General features: G+C 42.6%; 1 protein-coding gene across 3 annotated transcripts in view; it reads left to right on the top strand.

Moving 5' to 3' along the window:
• Positions 1-17,978, top strand: part of AR (androgen receptor) — a 237,338-nt gene that overhangs the window by 180,747 nt on the left and 38,613 nt on the right. For all 3 annotated transcript variants that reach the window (XR_014560169.1, XM_083722171.1, XM_083722172.1), the window contains exon 4: positions 7,347-7,634. Coding sequence is in view for 2 of the 3 variants with exons in the window: in XM_083722171.1 (XP_083578297.1) it covers positions 7,347-7,634 (288 nt within the window). In the remaining variant the exon portion in view is untranslated. The remainder of the gene's footprint in view (positions 1-7,346; positions 7,635-17,978) is intronic.

The raw sequence follows: 17,978 nt of genomic DNA on the forward strand, positions 1-17,978 counted from the left end.
TCTGCATGTTTTAATTGTTTCTAGTAATGATTTTAGTATTTTATTCTTTTTGTAAACTGCTTTGAAGATTTTTTTGAAATCAAGCAGTATATAAATGTTATGAAATAAGCATAAATAAATCTGTTCTTTTCTGCCTTCTAAGTGTGTGTTCCACAGCTGAACTAGAACCCCTTGCCATGCCTGTAGAATTCATGTTTCAGCTCTCCACCCTAAGACCTTAGTCACACATGCAGCCTTATAATTGCATACCTAATTCTACAGTAAATGGCAAATCTTGTCTATCTTAAGGGTTTTCTGGCAGTTTGAATTCTCATCCCCGTTTTGAGCCCTTATGAACTAAATCAATGTTGTGTGGTCCATAAGGTAAAGGTACCCCTGCCCATATGGGCCAGTCGTGTCCGACTCTAGGGTTGTGCGCCCATCTCACTTAAGAGGCCGGGGGCCAGCGCTGTCCGGAGACACTTCCGGGTCACGTGGCCAGCATGACGAAGCTGCTCTGGCGAGCCTGCACCAGCGCAGCACACAGAAACGCCGTTTACCTTCCCACTATAAAGTGGTACCTATTTATCTACTTGCACTTAGGGGTGCTTTCGAACTGCTAGGTGGGCAGGAGCTGGGACCGAAAGACGGGAGCTCACCCCGCCGCGGGGATTTGAACTGCCGACCATACGATTGGCAAGTCCTAGGTGCTGAGGTTTTACCCACAGCGCCACCCGCGTCCTGTGGTCCATAAATGTCCGTTTAAACATTTAGATGGGTAATAAACAACTGATTGAAATTGGTGGTTGGTGCAAGTTAGCCACCCTTCTTGTCTTAATCCACTTTCTACTCTGCAGTCTATGGAAGATATACATTTTTTCTCCCCTTAAGGAAAACTTTTTTTTCAAGTGGGACAGATGTTTACAGCTGGGAGGATATAGCTCCCAAAAGCTCTTAAACCTGGAGAGTTTTCTGCCCATGTTCCACCACTGCATTGTAACATGATGCAATGTCTTGGGTGAAAAATCACGCTCCTTTTCTATTATTATTATTATTATTTCATTTTCATCTGTTGTCCCACAGCAAACTTGCTCTAGATAAACAAATGATTGCAACAAATTAAAATTGCTTTTGCAAATGCTTTTCTAAACCTGTTTCTGGCAATGTTTGGAAACTGTGGCATAAGGTAGTGATGTTTATCTGCTTTCTATGTAAGTGATGGTTCCCAAATTTTGGAGGCCATCTCCCCCTCAGTTCCACAAACGCATCCACCAGTGCTCCCAACCCTATTAAAAAAATCATTATTCAGAACAGTGATTTGCATGACCCCCTAAGGAAGATAGTAAACCAGTAAAATTCAATCCAGGAACAATTTATTGCACGTTCGTTCAAAATCCAGTTAAGACTATTTAGTTTAATTAATCCAACAAAACTGATGAACTTGATCCAACAATACAAGCTTCTATTTTATTTTTATTACTTTATTTATGATTTTCAGTTTTATACATCTCAGTAATTTTATAATCATTTTAACATTTCAGAACTTGACTTCCCCCTCTTTCTGCAGTTCCTTAAATTTATTTTTAATATTTTCTGCATATCCAGATTAACTTAATTTACTCATTTATTCATCTACTTTAAATATATACTCTTATAAAACTGCAGTTTATTACAATACTCTGCCAGTGTTCTTATCTGTTTACAATTTATTTATAAATATTCAATAAACCATTTCCATTCTTTTATAAATGGTTTGTTATCTTGATTTCTTATTTTTCCGGTAATTTTCACCATTTCTGCATATTCCTTAAGTTTTTGTATCCGTTCTTCTTTGGCTGGGACTTCTTCTTCTTGTCATTTTGAGGCAAGTAACATTCTTGCCACTGTAGCCACATATATGAATACGGTAAATTTCTATACAGTTTGGGTATTTCTGTCCCTATAATTCCCATAAGTAAAGCTTCTGGTGTGCTTTTTTTTTTTTACAAACGTTATTTTAAACATGTTTTTCAGTTCATTATATATCATTTCCCAGTAAGCTTTAACCTTACTACAAGACCATCACATATGATAAGAAAGAGCTTTCTTTCTCTTTACATTTCCAACACTTATTTGATTTGGATTTATACATTTTTTCCAATTTACTTGATGTTAAGTACCATCTATACAAGCTTTTCAAGGTCTGATAGACATTGACATCTCCAGCGATTCCTGCCACTTTCCCATTAGCATATAGTGCCCCCAATCTCAGTAATCCCACTCCCCTCTTTGGGAACCAGTAGTGTAAACTTTATGCTTTGTGGTGGCTGGCTCAAGTTGCCATGCAAAATATACAGTGGGCCCCAGATTGGTGACGGCTGATTTACTGAATATTCACATCTGGAAAACATGTGTGCTGATTCAGGGAAAATGATTCCTTTCCATGTGACTGGGCAAGCTTGGGTCTTCGCAAGCGACCTTTTGGTTGGTTGTTGATGACCACTGCTATGGTTTCCCACAGAGATTCTTAGACTGAGACATACCATTGGTCCATCTTGTTCAATATTGTCTATACTGACCAGCAACTGCTCCTCGGGGTTTCAGGCAAGAGTCTCTCTCTCTGCCCTACCTAGAGATCTGGTTACCTTACCTCAAAATGGAGATTGTAGAGTTGGAAATAGTTCAGAAAAGGTCAACCAAAATGATGAAGGGGGGTGGAGCAACTCTCCTATGAAGAAAGGTTGCAGATAGGAATTTATAAAATTATGCATGGCTCCCTCAACCGAAAGTCTACAGGGTGGCAACATGAGAACAGGACCTTCTTTGCAGTGGCTCCCCAGGCAAAAACATTCTTCTTCAACCAGGCCTTCAGCTGTTAATGATCTACAGTCTTTTAAAGAGAGGGGGGGTCCTTTTCTTTTACTATTATTATATAATGTATTTTGTGTTTTATGCTGTACACTGCCCTGTGGTCTCTCAATGAAGGGTGATATATAAAATTAATTTAAAAAATTAAAAATTAATTGTTCTTTAATGATTTTTTTCCCTGTGTTTTTAACAGTTCTTATTTTTCTCTATAAGCCACTTTGAGGCCTGTCAGGGGGAAAGCTGAGGTAAAAATAAAGAAATGAATAAGTAGATAAGTTCTCTCTCTCTCTCTCTCTCTCTCTCTCTCGTCCGTTCACCTTCCCTGGTGGGAGGTGTTGCAGCTGGGCATCCAGGTCCTCTCAGTGACCTGGCTGGAAGGCGGAGGGATGCCTCCCGCATCACGGTGACTCCTAGCCACGTCAACCCCCCAGCTGTCCAATCAGCATGGCTGTGGGCGTGACCGCGGGCTGCTTAAACTGCGGCATGGCCAGGGGGAATCCTCCTTTCACGCAGCACAGAGTTAAACTATGGAATTCACCTTCACAGGAGGCCACTAACTTGGATGGCTTGAGAAGAGAATTTGACAGATTCATGGAGGAGGAGAGGGCTATCGATGGCTACTAGCCAGGATGGTTATGATGTGCCCTCCACAGTTGGAGGCAGCAATACTTCTGAATATCAGTTGCTGGAAACTGCAGGAGGGGAGAGTCTTGATCTTATACTGTAATCCTGCTTTCAGGTTCCCCACGATAGGCAACTGTGAGGCCACTGTGAGAACAGGATGCTGGGCTAGATGGGCCCCCTTTGGCCTGATCCAGCAGGCAAGAAGAGCAATGTTGAGATGCCAGCGTGGATTGACTAGCCGCTCAGCTATGGCTATTTCTGCTAAAGGGGAAGCACAGATCAGCTGCTCTAGCCAGACAGAGGAGCTCAAGGGGAAATGGTCTCTAAGCTAAGCAAAGCACCAGCTGCTGATCTTGGAAAACTTGGTGATGTGGCGGTATCCTGAACTTTGGTGGGAGCTGGGAATGAGTAGATCTCACTATCACTCTCCCTCCCTCCCTCCCTCTCTTTCTCTTTGGTTCTGTCCCACAGAAATTACTGCCAGAATATATCACCCTGCACTCTGCTCTTGTTTTTTTCCAAGCTTACTCACTCTCCTTTTTTTATTGCCCTGTTCCCATTTTTACAGAGCCTCCCTTAATTGCTGTTACTGTAGATCATCCAAAGCATATTATTTAAAAGATCAGCTTTTGCACTGATTTACAGGGCTGCTCTTTGATTTGACGTTTTTACGTCGGGAGGCTTATTTTTCTAATTATGGCCAAAGGAAGTTTCAGATAAGTATCGTTTAATGTTGGGAGCCAGAACCCCAAGGACAGCATATTTCATTTTATTTTTTCTCTTGCTGAAATCAAGCAATCAGGGTTCTTCTCCACCCCTCTCTGCTTTACCTAATTGCTCACCCCCCAAGCTGGCACACTTCTGGGGGTTGATGCGGAGAGGTAAAATGGTCATTGTTTTCTGTCTAGAATAACAAAATTTGGCTCCGCAGACCTTTTCTTTTACAGCTACAAGCATTGCCAAATATTAATGCAGACACAGAGGAGTGAATATAAATAAATAAATGCAATAAACAGCCTATTTCAGACAATTAGAGAGTCGTTATCACAGGCTTCCTTGTGTTTTGTTCCAGTTCCTGTGTAATATGATGCAAGGTCTGTGTTGTGAAGGTTGCTGTCTGCTAGGAACAGGGTCTGCTTAAGTGCCACCTTGAAGCAACCTGGCATCTCTCTGGGATTTCTTTTCTCTGGTTCCTGTTCTCTCTTTTATCAGAGCTTAGGCAGGAGAGATTCTGAAAAGGTTCAATTCTGTTTTGCAGGTTTCCAGGAGAGAGAGGTCCAGCCACACATATCTAGGTGGAAAGCCAGTGTGGTGTAGTTTCAGACTAGGACCTGGAGGAGACCAATGTTCAAATCCCCTCACTTTGCCATCATGAAGCTCACTGGGTGTGGCCTTGGGCAAATCACAGCCTCTCAGCCTAACCTGCCTAACAGGGATCAAATAAGCAGGAGAGAACTGTGTTGGCCACCCTGAGCTCCCTGGAAGAAAAAGTGGCAGTGCTTTCTTTCTGGAGTATGCAGCGTCAGCACCTTTCCCCCCAAATGTTAAAAGTGTGGCACGTACTATAACAACTTCATAGTGAGTTCTGATAGGTGCGATAGAAATGCTATAGATGAATCAATTCTTTTTTTTAAAAAAGTTTCTATTAATGCTTGAAAAAACAAAAAAGAAGCAATATACAACAGTTAACATCAAATATGAAGTGTTTTTTAACATAAAAACTAAAAAAGAAAATAAAGACTTGCTATTCTCCGTCTACCAGCTTTATAGACAAATGCAAAACCTTTGCTCCATGGTCACTTCTAACTTTTCTCTTAACAGAATTGTAGAGTTGGAAGGGACCAACATGGGGCTTGAACCCAACATAGGGCTTGAACCCATAACTCTGAGATTAAGAGTCTTATGCTCTACCGGCTGAGCTGTAAACAGACATTTTTCTCTGTCTTCAAACCCAGATATCTCTAGCTCATCTTCCTTTTTGTACAAAAAAGTCCATAAGGGGCTTCCAATCATTAATAAATGTTTGCATCTTTCAAGTTATTCCAGAGTGTGGCTATAACCCTACATGCAGCCACCAATAGTAATCCAATTAGTGATTTATCCCCCAAATTCTGATTCTCATTTAAACACAGAATCAGTAACTCAAGTTCTGGAGGCTTGGTGACATGCTGATTTGCAACATTACTTATCTGATTAAACATTTCTGCCCTAAAATTTACCACAATTGGGCATGTCCACTACAAGTGCCTATAGCTCCTTCTGTCCCCACACCCTCACCAGGAGTCCAGGACATAGGTGAAGTATGTTTATGCATATAGGAAAGTTTAACTGGGGTTCTGCACCATTTCTGCATTATCTTCGGCATTATTTCCTTGATGCTGAATGATATGGTTTTATAGGGATCCTTGCTGTTTTAAATTGATTTTAATATTGTTTTTAGTGCTTTTACCCACACTGGTACCTTAGGGTGAAGGGTGGGTAATAAATAAATTGATAATAATAATAATTGTCTGTTGTGTGTCTCAAGCAGGGTATTCTAGTGGCTTAGCATGATGGGGCAAAAAAGGTAGTTGCCCCAGATGCAAAATTGTTAGGTGCGCAAATCTTCAACACCCGGTGCTGCCTCAGTACAGCTTCACGCTTCCATCGCTGGACTCCGTTGAAAACGGATTCTCCATGCGAACCAGGAAGTGATCTCTCCAGACAATGGAACTATTCTTCTTTTCTTATCTCTGTGGCTGTGATCTCCAGGTGACACAGATGCCACATTGGGCAGTTGAATGCACATGCATACTCCATCTGTTTCCCTCCCTTCTCCCTTCCACGCAGCCCCGGTCACTGGTACCCACGCTGCACCACTGGGGTATTTGTAGGAATAATGCCTCTAATTAGAGATGTTCTAATTGGCTGAAGACAATAGGTAATACCAGTAGCTGTCATGGCTGGGGGGGGCAGTCTTATGGTGTCTGAGAAGCCAAAAGTCCTAGCAGAAGCTAGGAGGTTGGCTTATCTTATGGTGTATCCACAACAATTTCAGTGATTGCAAGAAAATCCTGCCCATGCCATCTCTAGGCCTGTTGGCTGTGCATTCAGTGAATCCTTAGAAGCTCCCAGAATTCAGCCATCACACCACTGCCCCGGTTGCTGCTTGAGCAGTTGTTTTGGCTTGCCAACACCCACATTCATAGAATCAGAATTGTAGAGTTGTAAGACACCTCCAAGGGCCACCTTGTCCACCCCTCTGCAATGCAGGAATCACAGCTAAAGAATCCCTGAAAGGTGGCCATTCAGCACACTGCAGCAGGTTCTCATCAGCTACCTGCTGTTAAGTGGGAGCCACCATCAACAACTTCTTATGAGCTTCTCCATCAGCTTCTGTGTGCTGATTGCTGACCTGAATGGGGGTCTCAGCTGGCCCACAGAGTCAAGTTTTCTGACTAAACTTATTTACACAGCACATAGTTGAGCTATGGAACTTGTTCCCTCTGGAGGCTGCAATAGCTAACTAAGGTGGCTTTAATGGAGGAGAGGGCTATTTATGGCTACTGGCCAAGATGTGTGTGCTCTGCCTTCATGGTCAGAGAAAGCAGTGCTTCTGAACACCATTTGTTGGAAGCTAGAGGGAGGGAACGTGCTCTTGTGCACGGAACCTGCTTGTGGGTTTCTGATTGGGGCATCTGATTAACCACTGAAGAGTGGGTGCTGGACTAGATGGGCCCCTCTTCATGACATTCCTATGTAACCTCCAGATCCAGGAGCAGTTTATCTAAATTCCTAGGTTCTTTGGGGTATTTGGCCATTGTAACAACGGGATTCTGGACTAGATTGGTCACTGGCCTGGTCGAACCAGGCTCTTCTTCTGTTCTCAGTTCTTTTGTTCTTGTTACTTGCTGCAGCCCGCAAGTTAAAGAAGCTGGGAAACCTGAAGATGCAAGAAGAAGGGGAAGCAGCGGGCCCCTCCAGCCCTACAGAGGAGCAAGCTCCAAAGATGGCCATGACACGCATTGAGAGCCTGGAGTGCCAGCCCATCTTCCTCAATGTCCTGGAAGCTATCGAGCCAGGCGTGGTGTGTGCTGGCCATGACAACAACCAGCCTGATTCCTTTGCTGCCCTTTTGACCAGCTTGAATGAGTTGGGCGAGAGGCACCTGGTGCATGTTGTGAAATGGGCCAAGGCTTTGCCAGGTAAGGAACAGCTCTTGCATTCTCTCTCTCTCTCTCTCTCTCTCTCTCTCTCTCTCTCTCTCTCATGCATCTATTCCTTATCTGAAGATCACAGAAAACAGTACAAAAGCCCCATCTCCCTTCGTGTTATGGTGCAAATATATTTTCTGCTGTGGTTGCCCTTGCTTATTTGGGTTGGGTCTCTCTAAGCATGATAAGGTGACTGTCAGTGTATTTATACTGCATCAGCCATGTGCCTCGTTCTGCTGACTTGCATCACTTTCAGCCAGAGAAATTTAGGTTTTTCCGGCTTCTTCAATGCAAGGTTCCTCTTGCCGGGGTCTCTTATTTACGGCTTACAAATGGGACAGGTTTCGTTCTGAACAACAATGTTGAATACTGTTGATTATTCAGAATAAGTAGATGGCAAATATTTTCAAAGCACACAATTTGCACCTCTTTTGTGATCTGCATTCCATTATTGGCAATTAAAGAGATGCTGTCTTTCATTATCTGCAGTTAAAATGACTGTCAGGAAGATAGCAGAATGCAAAAATCACATATTTTAAGAAATGCATCAGTATAAATAAATAAAAAATAGAGAAAATGTTCCTAGATACTCAGGGAAGCTTGCCTGAGCTTTTTAGATAAAGAGTGGGAGAACAACATTTAATAAGAATTCAGAAATCGAACAATCTAGAGAGAAAAAAACACTTCCCAGAATCTATTCCTTGGTCAAAAGAAGTGAGGGGCACCTACTTTTAGGAGCACCTTTCTTCAAATTTGGTGTAGAATGTTTATTTATTTTGTAAAATTTATATGCTGATTGATTGAAAACAGCAACAACCCTCAAAGCATCATGCTTACACTGCTAGTTTGCTGCTCCTGTCAAAAGCTGCACAGTGTGTGCTTTATCTTCTCCCAGTTGTTTTCCAGCATTCTCAAATGTGTCCACATGATCTGCTGGGAAATGTCAGAAAGTTGCATTCACAAAGTCAAAGTGCCCTCGCCTGGCTTCATTAGTTAAAAAGCCCCACACTCCCAATGCAAGTTCCTGAAACTGGGACACAACCATCAAACCATCACAAGATCCAGCATGAGTAAGCAGAATCCTGGCAGGGACACTTCCCTGCAAAAATTAATGTGTGTGTGTTATTAGGGTGGGACATCAAAGCAGTTTACAAAGAGAGCAGAACAATAAAATTATCAGTAAATATATATATAAAATTTGAAATATAAAAGCAAGAAGAAACTAAAAATGAATTAAAATGTACATTAACAATCTACACATCTGTTTAGGATTGTCCAAACAAATGCTGTATGTTTTTAGCAGGCACCAAAATGTGTATAGTGAAGGTGCCTGCCTGATGTCAATAGGAAGAGTTCAGAGTGTAGGGGGACTAATCAGATGTTGGGAAAGATGTTGTTTTACTTGTAATAGTTACCTGCAAACCTTTTGCTACTCTTTCCTGCATGAGGAGAAGTGGTCCACAAAAACCTGCCAATGAGGTTGTTCCCACTGTTAACGAGCAGAAACCAACCCCATAGGTGGGGGATCGAGAGCAAATTGTGTCCCTGGCTTGTCTGAGAGGAGAAAATGTTTTTGCCTTTCTGTCTATACATCCTGGTTTGCTGCTTGAGCCACTAGGTGCTTGACTTGCAGGGACTTTTCACCAGCACTTTAGCTCTCTGCCTTGGACACACTTTGTGAGTTGCCTTCTAGGCTCCTTGTTGGGGGACTTGCACAAAGAACTCAGGTGTCCAGAGATGTCACACCTTTCTGCCATCCTTTGCTCAGGTTCAGTAGGCTGCATGTGGTTGTGTTCTCATAGTATGTCTGTAAGAATGTGGACCGCACTTGAAGGGAGAAGGTTCACTGAAGTGCTCATGCGTCTGTTTCCTATACTGGGCAGGGATAGATTGCTGGGAGACACGGGTGACCACAGTGGCAGTTAACATTACGTGGAAGCAAGGATGAGTTTGTCTTCAAGTGTGCATTCACCGGGGAGCTGGAGCAGTGTACTGGTTAGAGTGTTTGACTAGATCCTGGGAGAGACCAGAGTTCAAAATCCCACTCAGCCCCACTCCGGTAACAGTCCAGTCGGCTTCTGTATGTACCCTGGGGGGAGGGCACCCTCTTGTCCTTTGTCTTAGGCAGCAAGATGTCTTGAGCGAGTCCTAACAAAGAACTACAGCCAGTTATGGCTCCCTGGTGAGCCAGTGTGCATGACAAACATATTTGAATTCACGCATTGTATGGTCAGGTGTTCTGCCTCAAGCAGCAAGAAGTTGCCTGTGTTTGGCTTCCTTGCAATGAGAGATTACTGTGCAGATGGTCTTTTTTAATTTCTAGTTTTGCAAATCTCCAAATAGAGAGTTGGGTGTGCTCCACCCAGGCAACGGATCTGTACCCTCACATCAGATCTCCAGGGAGATATGCCCAGAACCCCAGGACACAGCTGTCCAGTAGCCAACTCTCTTCCTCTCTCCTTTTCTCTCTGTCTTCTTGTCTGTCCCCAGACTTTCTTTCATCCTTTCACAAATATGTAAGAAGTCCTAATGGATCAAAGACCCACCTAGTCCTGTAGCTCACCAGGTGCCTGTGGCAAACCTACAAGCAGGATTCAGTCATAAGAGCCATCTCTCCTCCTGCAGTGTCCAGCAACTGGAATTCAGAAGCATTACGCCTTCTATCAGCAGAGGTAGGGCAAAGCCATTGTGGCTAGTAGCCATAAATAGCCTTTTCCTCCATCAATTGGTCTAATCCCTTTTCAAAGCCATCCAGGTTGGTGGCCATCACTGCCTCCTGCAAGAGAGACTTCCACAGTTCAATTATGCACTGTGTGAAGGACTTCCTTTTATCTGTCCTGAACCTTCCAACATCCAGCAGCTTCACTGGATGTTCATGAGTTCCAGTGTTAGAAAAGAGGGAGAAAAGCTCTTCTCTGTCCACTTCCTCTAGGTCATACATAATTTTATAAACTCCTATTATGTTGTTTTTTAAAAAATATTTTTTTATTAAATTTTCCACCGTGATAACACAAACCACAAAGCAAAATGATACACAAAAACAGAAAAGGAAAGAGAAAAAAGAAGAAAAAGGTGGGGAGGGGGGAACAATAAACAAATAGACAATAATAACAAACTTAATTCTTCACAAATCCAAACTTTTAAACATCTTGGTTGACTTCCTCAAATCCCTCCCTTACCCTAACCCTAACCCTATTATGTCCTTCTTATTCAACTTTTCTTTTTTAAACAATTATGTTTATTAAATTGTAAGAAATTAAAAGAAGAAATATTGCAGCTGTCAAAACATTATTAAACACTTTAAAGAAACAAATTGACTCTACAAAAGGTTGGCAGCTGATAAATTGCTAAGGAAACAAAAGTAAGTAATTATTATTTTAAAAATAAATAAATGAAACACCACCACCATAGTGTATACCATGCCCAAATCATATCCACCAGGCAAGTAAGTTTGTTACTCATTTCTCTCATAATCAATTATTTCAAAATAAAATTAAAAATTTATATATAAGAATTCAAGCATCATTTGCTATATATCATGTGAAAAGAAAAGGAAAGCCTACGTCAACCGAACCTTATTTCATATCAATATTTGTGCTAGTAAATATTATAAAATCAGACCACACCATCGTAAAGTTATCTTTCTTAGTCTGAGCTCAGCTTGTTTGTTAATTTTAAAATTTTTAGTAACACTGTATCCCATACCACTTGATGGCAATTGGACACTGGTGAGATCTTTCCAGTGACTAACTCTAACAGCCCTTGCAGCTTGTAACAGATGTCCAACTTTTTTCTAAGCTAAAAAACCCCAAATGTTGTAACCTTTCCTCATATGACAGTTGTTCCACCCCATGTTCATTTTGGCTGCCTTTTTCTGAACCTTTTCCAGCTTTGCAATGTCCTTTTTGAGGTGTGGTGACCAGAACTGTACACAGTATTCCAAATTTTCCTCCCTTTACATCAGCTTCATAGAATCAGAAAATTGTAGAGTTGAAATGGACCAAAGTGTCATTTAGTCCAACCCCATTGTCCCTTTCGTTGGTAGGACTGCCAGTGGGGCAGTGTTACCTTGTCAAACCTCTGGTGCCTGACACTAAAGAGATTTCCCAGCTAGATAGGTACCACTGAGAAAACAGTTTTAAAAACAAATCCTGAGCCATTAAGAAGCAATTTCACTGATGAAGGAATGGCTTGACAGTGGCCTAATAGCATTTTCAGGTGTGCAGTTAAAGCACCTTAAAAAGTACTATGTGACCTCCAACAGTCCCTCAAGTGGACTGGAAATATTTCTCAAGTCTATCCGAGGAACAATGATATTGTTATATGCCATCCCACTCTCTGAGAAGTGAGAAACTCCAGGGATTCCTGTGCTTCCCCAGGGTTCAGTTTCCTTGGAATGAAGCTCAGTGCAGACTATGGTGTCTTTAGGAAATATGGTTTTATTTACACATGTAAATAAAGGGACAGAAGGACTCACAGCTTTAATATCCCAGCAGGCCTTGCTTCCCCATTAGTCATAACTTTGGATCCATCACAGAGCAAGCAGATCTCTGTGTCTGGTTTCCAACTCAGCTCACATATTCCCCTTCCTTCCTTCCTTCCTTCCTTCCTTCCTTCCTTCCTTCCTCTTTCTCTCTTTCTGTATCTCTGCTTTTCTCCAACTTAACAGTTAGATGAAAGGGATAGAGGAAAGGCCCACCTATTGGTTCTACAGCATAGAGCAACTACTTCGGTTGTGTTCATCACGGTGTTTTAACTAGTCAGTCAAAGCCATTACCTTACCAAGCAGACTGGTTTGGCAAGTTTGCTTTCATATCTTCCACCCCTACAGTTACAGGAACCAAGAACTGGAAGCAACTCAGAGCATCATCCAGACTGAGATGGTCCAACACGCAGTCCAAGGGCCACATGCAACCCTTGAGGCCTTTTTTGGGAAGGAGGCATGAGGTCTCTGGCAGGATCCTAGAGTCCCCCTGCTTACTTCCCAAAGCCTAGTGTTTTCCCAGTTTGGTGAAGAAGGTGGGAGGGTTCTGGGGCCCTACTAGAGCCTTGTGCCGCCTTCTCAAAGCCCAGCGTCTTGCTTAGCAGCTTTGATAAGGTGGCAAGAGAGCTGGGTGTGTGTCAAATCTTGCTTCACTCTCCCCATCCACCGTGCAACAAGGCAGTGTGCAGCCCATGGATTCCATGTCACTCTTGCAACCCACTTGGTATGAAAAGTTGGGCCACCCTGATCCAGTCTGTTCCCCACCCCACCCCAGCTTGCAACAATTTAGATTTCCAGTGACACTCAATGGACCTTTGGACAGGTACAGCAGGAAAATAGAGGGAAAGGAAGGAAAAGCTGAATCCTGATCACATCTGAGGAATAAGAACGCTTGTGTTACCACAGCTGCCCTGCTGGGCTGCTTTTCATTTGTAGCACATCAGAGAGGTAGAAAGTCAGCTTTCCAGAATTTAGCAGAGAGTGACAATTGGGAACACCTTTGTCTCTTTTCTGTTGAATAATGAAACAGGGTAGGACTTGGGTCCTGAACCACAACCCAGTGCAGCGTAATTCACAATTACTGGTCACAATTAAGCTAATGAAGGGTTTTAGTGTTCTACACATTCTGGTTAGTTTCCATCATATTCATGAGTTTTCTGGCACTGCAAGAACTTTGGAGAATACCGGTATCTTTTGTCCTATAGCAAGAAGAAGCATAACTCTCCAAGCACAGATAGCTGTGGAGATGAAGTTAACCACTGTTAGGGATGGGTAGGTGGTGGTGGGTGGTTGGTGGAGAAATTCATTCTGTCCACATTTTGATGTAAGCCTAATTTATGCTTCCCTAAAGCGAAACACACCTGCCCTCCAAAATTTGCACTTCTCCACACATTGTGATATAGTCATCAAAAATGGGGAAAGCGCACAGACAAAATGCATGCGCAAATGCAATATGTAAATGTGTTATATAGGGAGGAATTTCTTGTAAAAATGTATGTATGATCACATCATACATACATTTAATTGTGTGATTTCAGCCATATGCGGTTGAAGGCTGACTGGTTGAAACCGCACAAATTAAACACACAGGAGGCAGAGAGCTTAAAAGCTGTTTTTGTGTAGCATTTTCACAGAGTGGAAAGAGCTTTTAAACTCTCTGCTTTGCTTACCGGGCTCTGGGATACTCTTGTGGAAACTTGTGCAACCCCACAAGATCTCGTGAGAATCACCCAGAGCCCATTAGGCATGTCAGAGAGCTTAAAAGTTCTATGTCTTGCTTGGGGGCAAGGCCTCCTTGGCTCACAACCAACTCCGGAAAGGTAAAGATGGTCACTTGGGGACAGTTCCAAGAGAATGGTTCGAGTATACAAGTTTTTGTGTACTCAGATTGTAGCCACCGTGAAATACTGTATTAGATAAAATTGTATAAAAACAAATCTGTTGTACAAAAAATGAATACAAAATGTGTGCACATCTCCATGCAAACTTTTTGCATGCTAACAGATGAACGTGAGAAACTTAACTCAAGACTAGAAAACTGAGGAAGGGAGAGAAGTCAGAATTTATGTGTCTTAGTCTGCTACACTGACCACTACGCCAGAAGGGTAGCATGGTCAATGGGTGCTCTGGATGAGGTTGTACTCTATCAAAAGCTGCTGAGAGATCAATAAAGGACATCCAAAGCCAATTCAGTTCCATAACTGCACATAAACCCTAACTGAGTTGTCCTAAATGAATCAGGATAATCAGTGTTTCATCCAAGTGTTTTTCAACAGCTGCATGGCAATCCTCTGCATCACTTTCCCAAGAAAGTGACAAGACATTAGTTGTCAGAAACCAATGGATCCACCAAGATAGGCTTCTTTAGGTCAAGTCACTGCTTCCTTCCATAAAGTTGGGACCACTCCTTCCCACAAGAATTCACTGCCACATCCTGGTTCCACCCAGTCCTATCCCTTCAGCAGATTTCAATCACCCAAGAGGAAAAGGCACAGAGAACACATGCGTAGTCACTTCGTTACAAGCAACTTGCCCAATGCCATCAAGATGCATCAACTGAAACTGATCAACTTTGCCATCAAAGTGCCTTGGAAACAAATCACAATGGGATTCTGAAGGGTCTAGAATTCCATTGCCTGGAACATAGGAGCCAACTCCTTGGGGCCAAGACCCCTTTGGCCCCCCAATAAAGTATTTGAGGGGGCCTGCCCCTCCCCCAAGTTGATGGGCATTGCCATTCAAAGGGTGTGTGTGCACTGAGTCATGTGATAAGTTATGTGGGGTGTGGCTTACCTGCCCCCACAATGTTTTATGCAAGTTGGCACCCCTGACCTGAAGCAGAAGGTCATTCGATCCTGGACATAAGAACACAAGAAGAACCTGCTAGATCAAGCCAGCAACCCACATAGTCCAGCATTTTGTTCTTACTGTAGCCAACCAGATGACTGTGAGAAACCCGCAAGTTGGACCCAAGCACAACAGCTCTCTCCCCTCCTGTGGCTTCCATCAATTGGTATTCAGAAGCAACAATACTTCCAGCCATGGAGGCATAGTACATCCATCATGGCTAGTAGATAGCCTTATCCACTGTGAATTCATCCAATCCTCTTTTAGAGCCATCCAAGTTGGTGGCCACCATTGTCTCCTGCAATAGCAAGTTCCACAGTATGTCTAAGCACTACATAAAGAAGTTCTTTTTTCCCCTGTCCTTAATTGTCCAACATTCTAACTTCTGTGTTATGGGAAAGGGAGAAAAACTTTTCTGTAGCCAGTTTCTCTATGCCATGCATAATTTTATAAACACTTATCATATGAAAGAAATACATTTGAGGATGCAATGGATGCAAATGAGTGGGCCTCCTCTTGAGATTGCTTAGTATTCTTGCATGTGTACATGTAGAATTAGACATAATTCTGCAGTGCAAAAGTCACATGGGCTTTGAATTACACTGTTTGGTTACTAAAAGGCTCCATTTTGCTGCAAACCACTATTATTAGAGCAAGCATGGTTGCTCAGGAAATATATTCATTTCAAAATGGGAAAACTGATTCAAATCTATGATTTAAATTTGCATTTTCTTTGTCATTTAAGTCATGGTTTAAACAGTTGATTTAAATCACCTTTATTTAAATCAACCCATTCTGGTTTGCACTGATGGAGAAAATCAATTAGAAGCATCTTCAGTATACGCCAAGTTCGGCATCACCATGGCTTCATGTTAGAATAATTAGCCTTCCACATTCCCTTCTCCTCTCCTACTTCTTTACACACAGAAAGCAGTTTCCTATGACATCTGAACTATCATTTGTTCAAAGTATGATACTTTTATATCCTGATCAGTTAACTAAATGTAGTTAAAACAAACCCCAGTTTTCCAAGCTCTGAGATCACAGGAAACTGTAGTTAGCTCAAAAGATGTTTTCAGTCTTTTCTTTACATTTGTGGGGGGTATTGTGCTAGCAAGGATTGCCATGTGCTCTCGTTTACACAGACTGTCTGGTTCAAAGAGACCCTTAACAGTAGACCTGGAAGGCACATAGATCACCTGGTCACAGCCATCCTGACTATGGCAAGATTCTAGTTGTATATAAAGCATTACAATTACAGTCATACCTCAGGTTACAGACGCTTCAGGTTGCGTTTTTCAGGTTATGGACACGCCAAAACCTGGAAGTACCGGAATGGGGTTACTTCCAGGTTTTGGCGGTTGCACATGCACAGAAGCACGAATTGCAACCCGCGTGTGTGCAGACGCGGCGTTGCAAGTCCCTCCCACACAGATCATGTTCACAACCCAAGCGTCCCCTGTATTTCCAAGTTTTTGACCATACATATAAATAAGCAGTTTTATATCAGCTTGTGTCCTCTTTTTTAGTGATGCTGTTTCTCTTTTTTGTTAGTGAGGACATAGCCACCTCAGGGCAAGTCCAAGGCTCACTCCCGTAATACTAACCCATGGTTTAGAGCTACATCAGAGCCAGTGATATAGCACAGCAGTCATGAAATAATCTTTCCCAAGCTCTGAGGCTGAATATTATCCATGGTTTATTTTAAAATGTTTATTTAAAAATGGGCTGAAGTATTGCCAACAATAAAATTTCATTCACAGTGGGAGTACTGTTGGCTGTAAAAAAAAAAACCCTCTCACTGGGGGCCTCCCCTGACATCCTTCAATTTTTTTTTTGCATTTTGTCTGCAGTTGTTCACTGCCAGAATGCTCCATTTGCCACAAGCATATGAATGTTTGGCAACATTTCCCCAGAACCAGGGCAAGTACCCCCTTCAGAGGACAAAGTCAAGCGCTGTCCAGTTGCCCTGGGAGAGGGGTGTGTCTGCACATGATCTAGGATGTATTTCCTGTCCCATGAAATGAGCAAACATCATCTAGTTCAGTGGCACCCTCCACAGTAAAACTGTGAGGTTGCAGAGGCTGTTTTAATTAAGCATTGTGCTAAAGTTTTAATTTGATTTCAATAGATCACACTACATTTTTGAATACTGAGATTCAATGCAGGAAAAAGCCTCCAAGTGACTGTAGCAGGTGGTGTTTCCAGCAACTGTTGCAGTCACTTGCCTAGAACCCCATCTCATAGAATAAAAAAATTGAACCGAATCACAGAATTGTAGAGTTGGAAGGGACACAAAGAATCATCTAGTCCAACCCCCTGCAATGCAGGAATCTCACTTCTACAACCTGTCACACCAACTCACCCTCTGTAGAAGCACTGATGACTTCTTGGATGCTAGTAAGTTTGCCACTAGAGCCTTTGGGCTCAGACCCACCCACCACTGTTTTCCACATATACCATCTTGTTTTTTGAGTTACAGGTTTTGCTCCATCGTACCCTTAACAACTTGATCACCATATTCCTGAGAAACCACCGTCTGTTGTTCTTATCCAATCACAATTGGCCAGGATATCTACCTGCACTCCATGTCCAGACAGGAAGGGCACTTGGAAACAAACTCTTAGTGGCTACCTCCCAGCTGTAGGACTCTCTCTTGCAAAGGGACTTGCCAAGATATAAGAACCTAAAAAGAGTCCATCCAGCCAAGAACCCTCTCTACTACGGTGACCTGCAAGAGGCAGGAATGTGAAGGTCAACAATCTTCTCTTGTTCCCCAGGAACTGGTTTCCAGAGGGATGACACCCCTAAACTTGGCTGTACTTAGCTACCACAAGGAACAGCACCTCCTCCTCTCCTTTATTCTGGTTAATCCCTTTCCAAAGCCATCACCACCATTTGTGCTGCAAATTTCTGTGCATCCATTATTCATTGTGCGAAGCCTTCCATTTTCTTTGTCCTGAATTAGGAGGCCAATCAGTTCCACTGGGGGCGGGGTGTCCATC

The sequence above is a fragment of the Podarcis gaigeae genome (assembly GCF_964106915.1).
Source record: "Podarcis gaigeae genome assembly, chromosome: Z".
NCBI lineage: Eukaryota > Metazoa > Chordata > Lepidosauria > Squamata > Lacertidae > Podarcis > Podarcis gaigeae.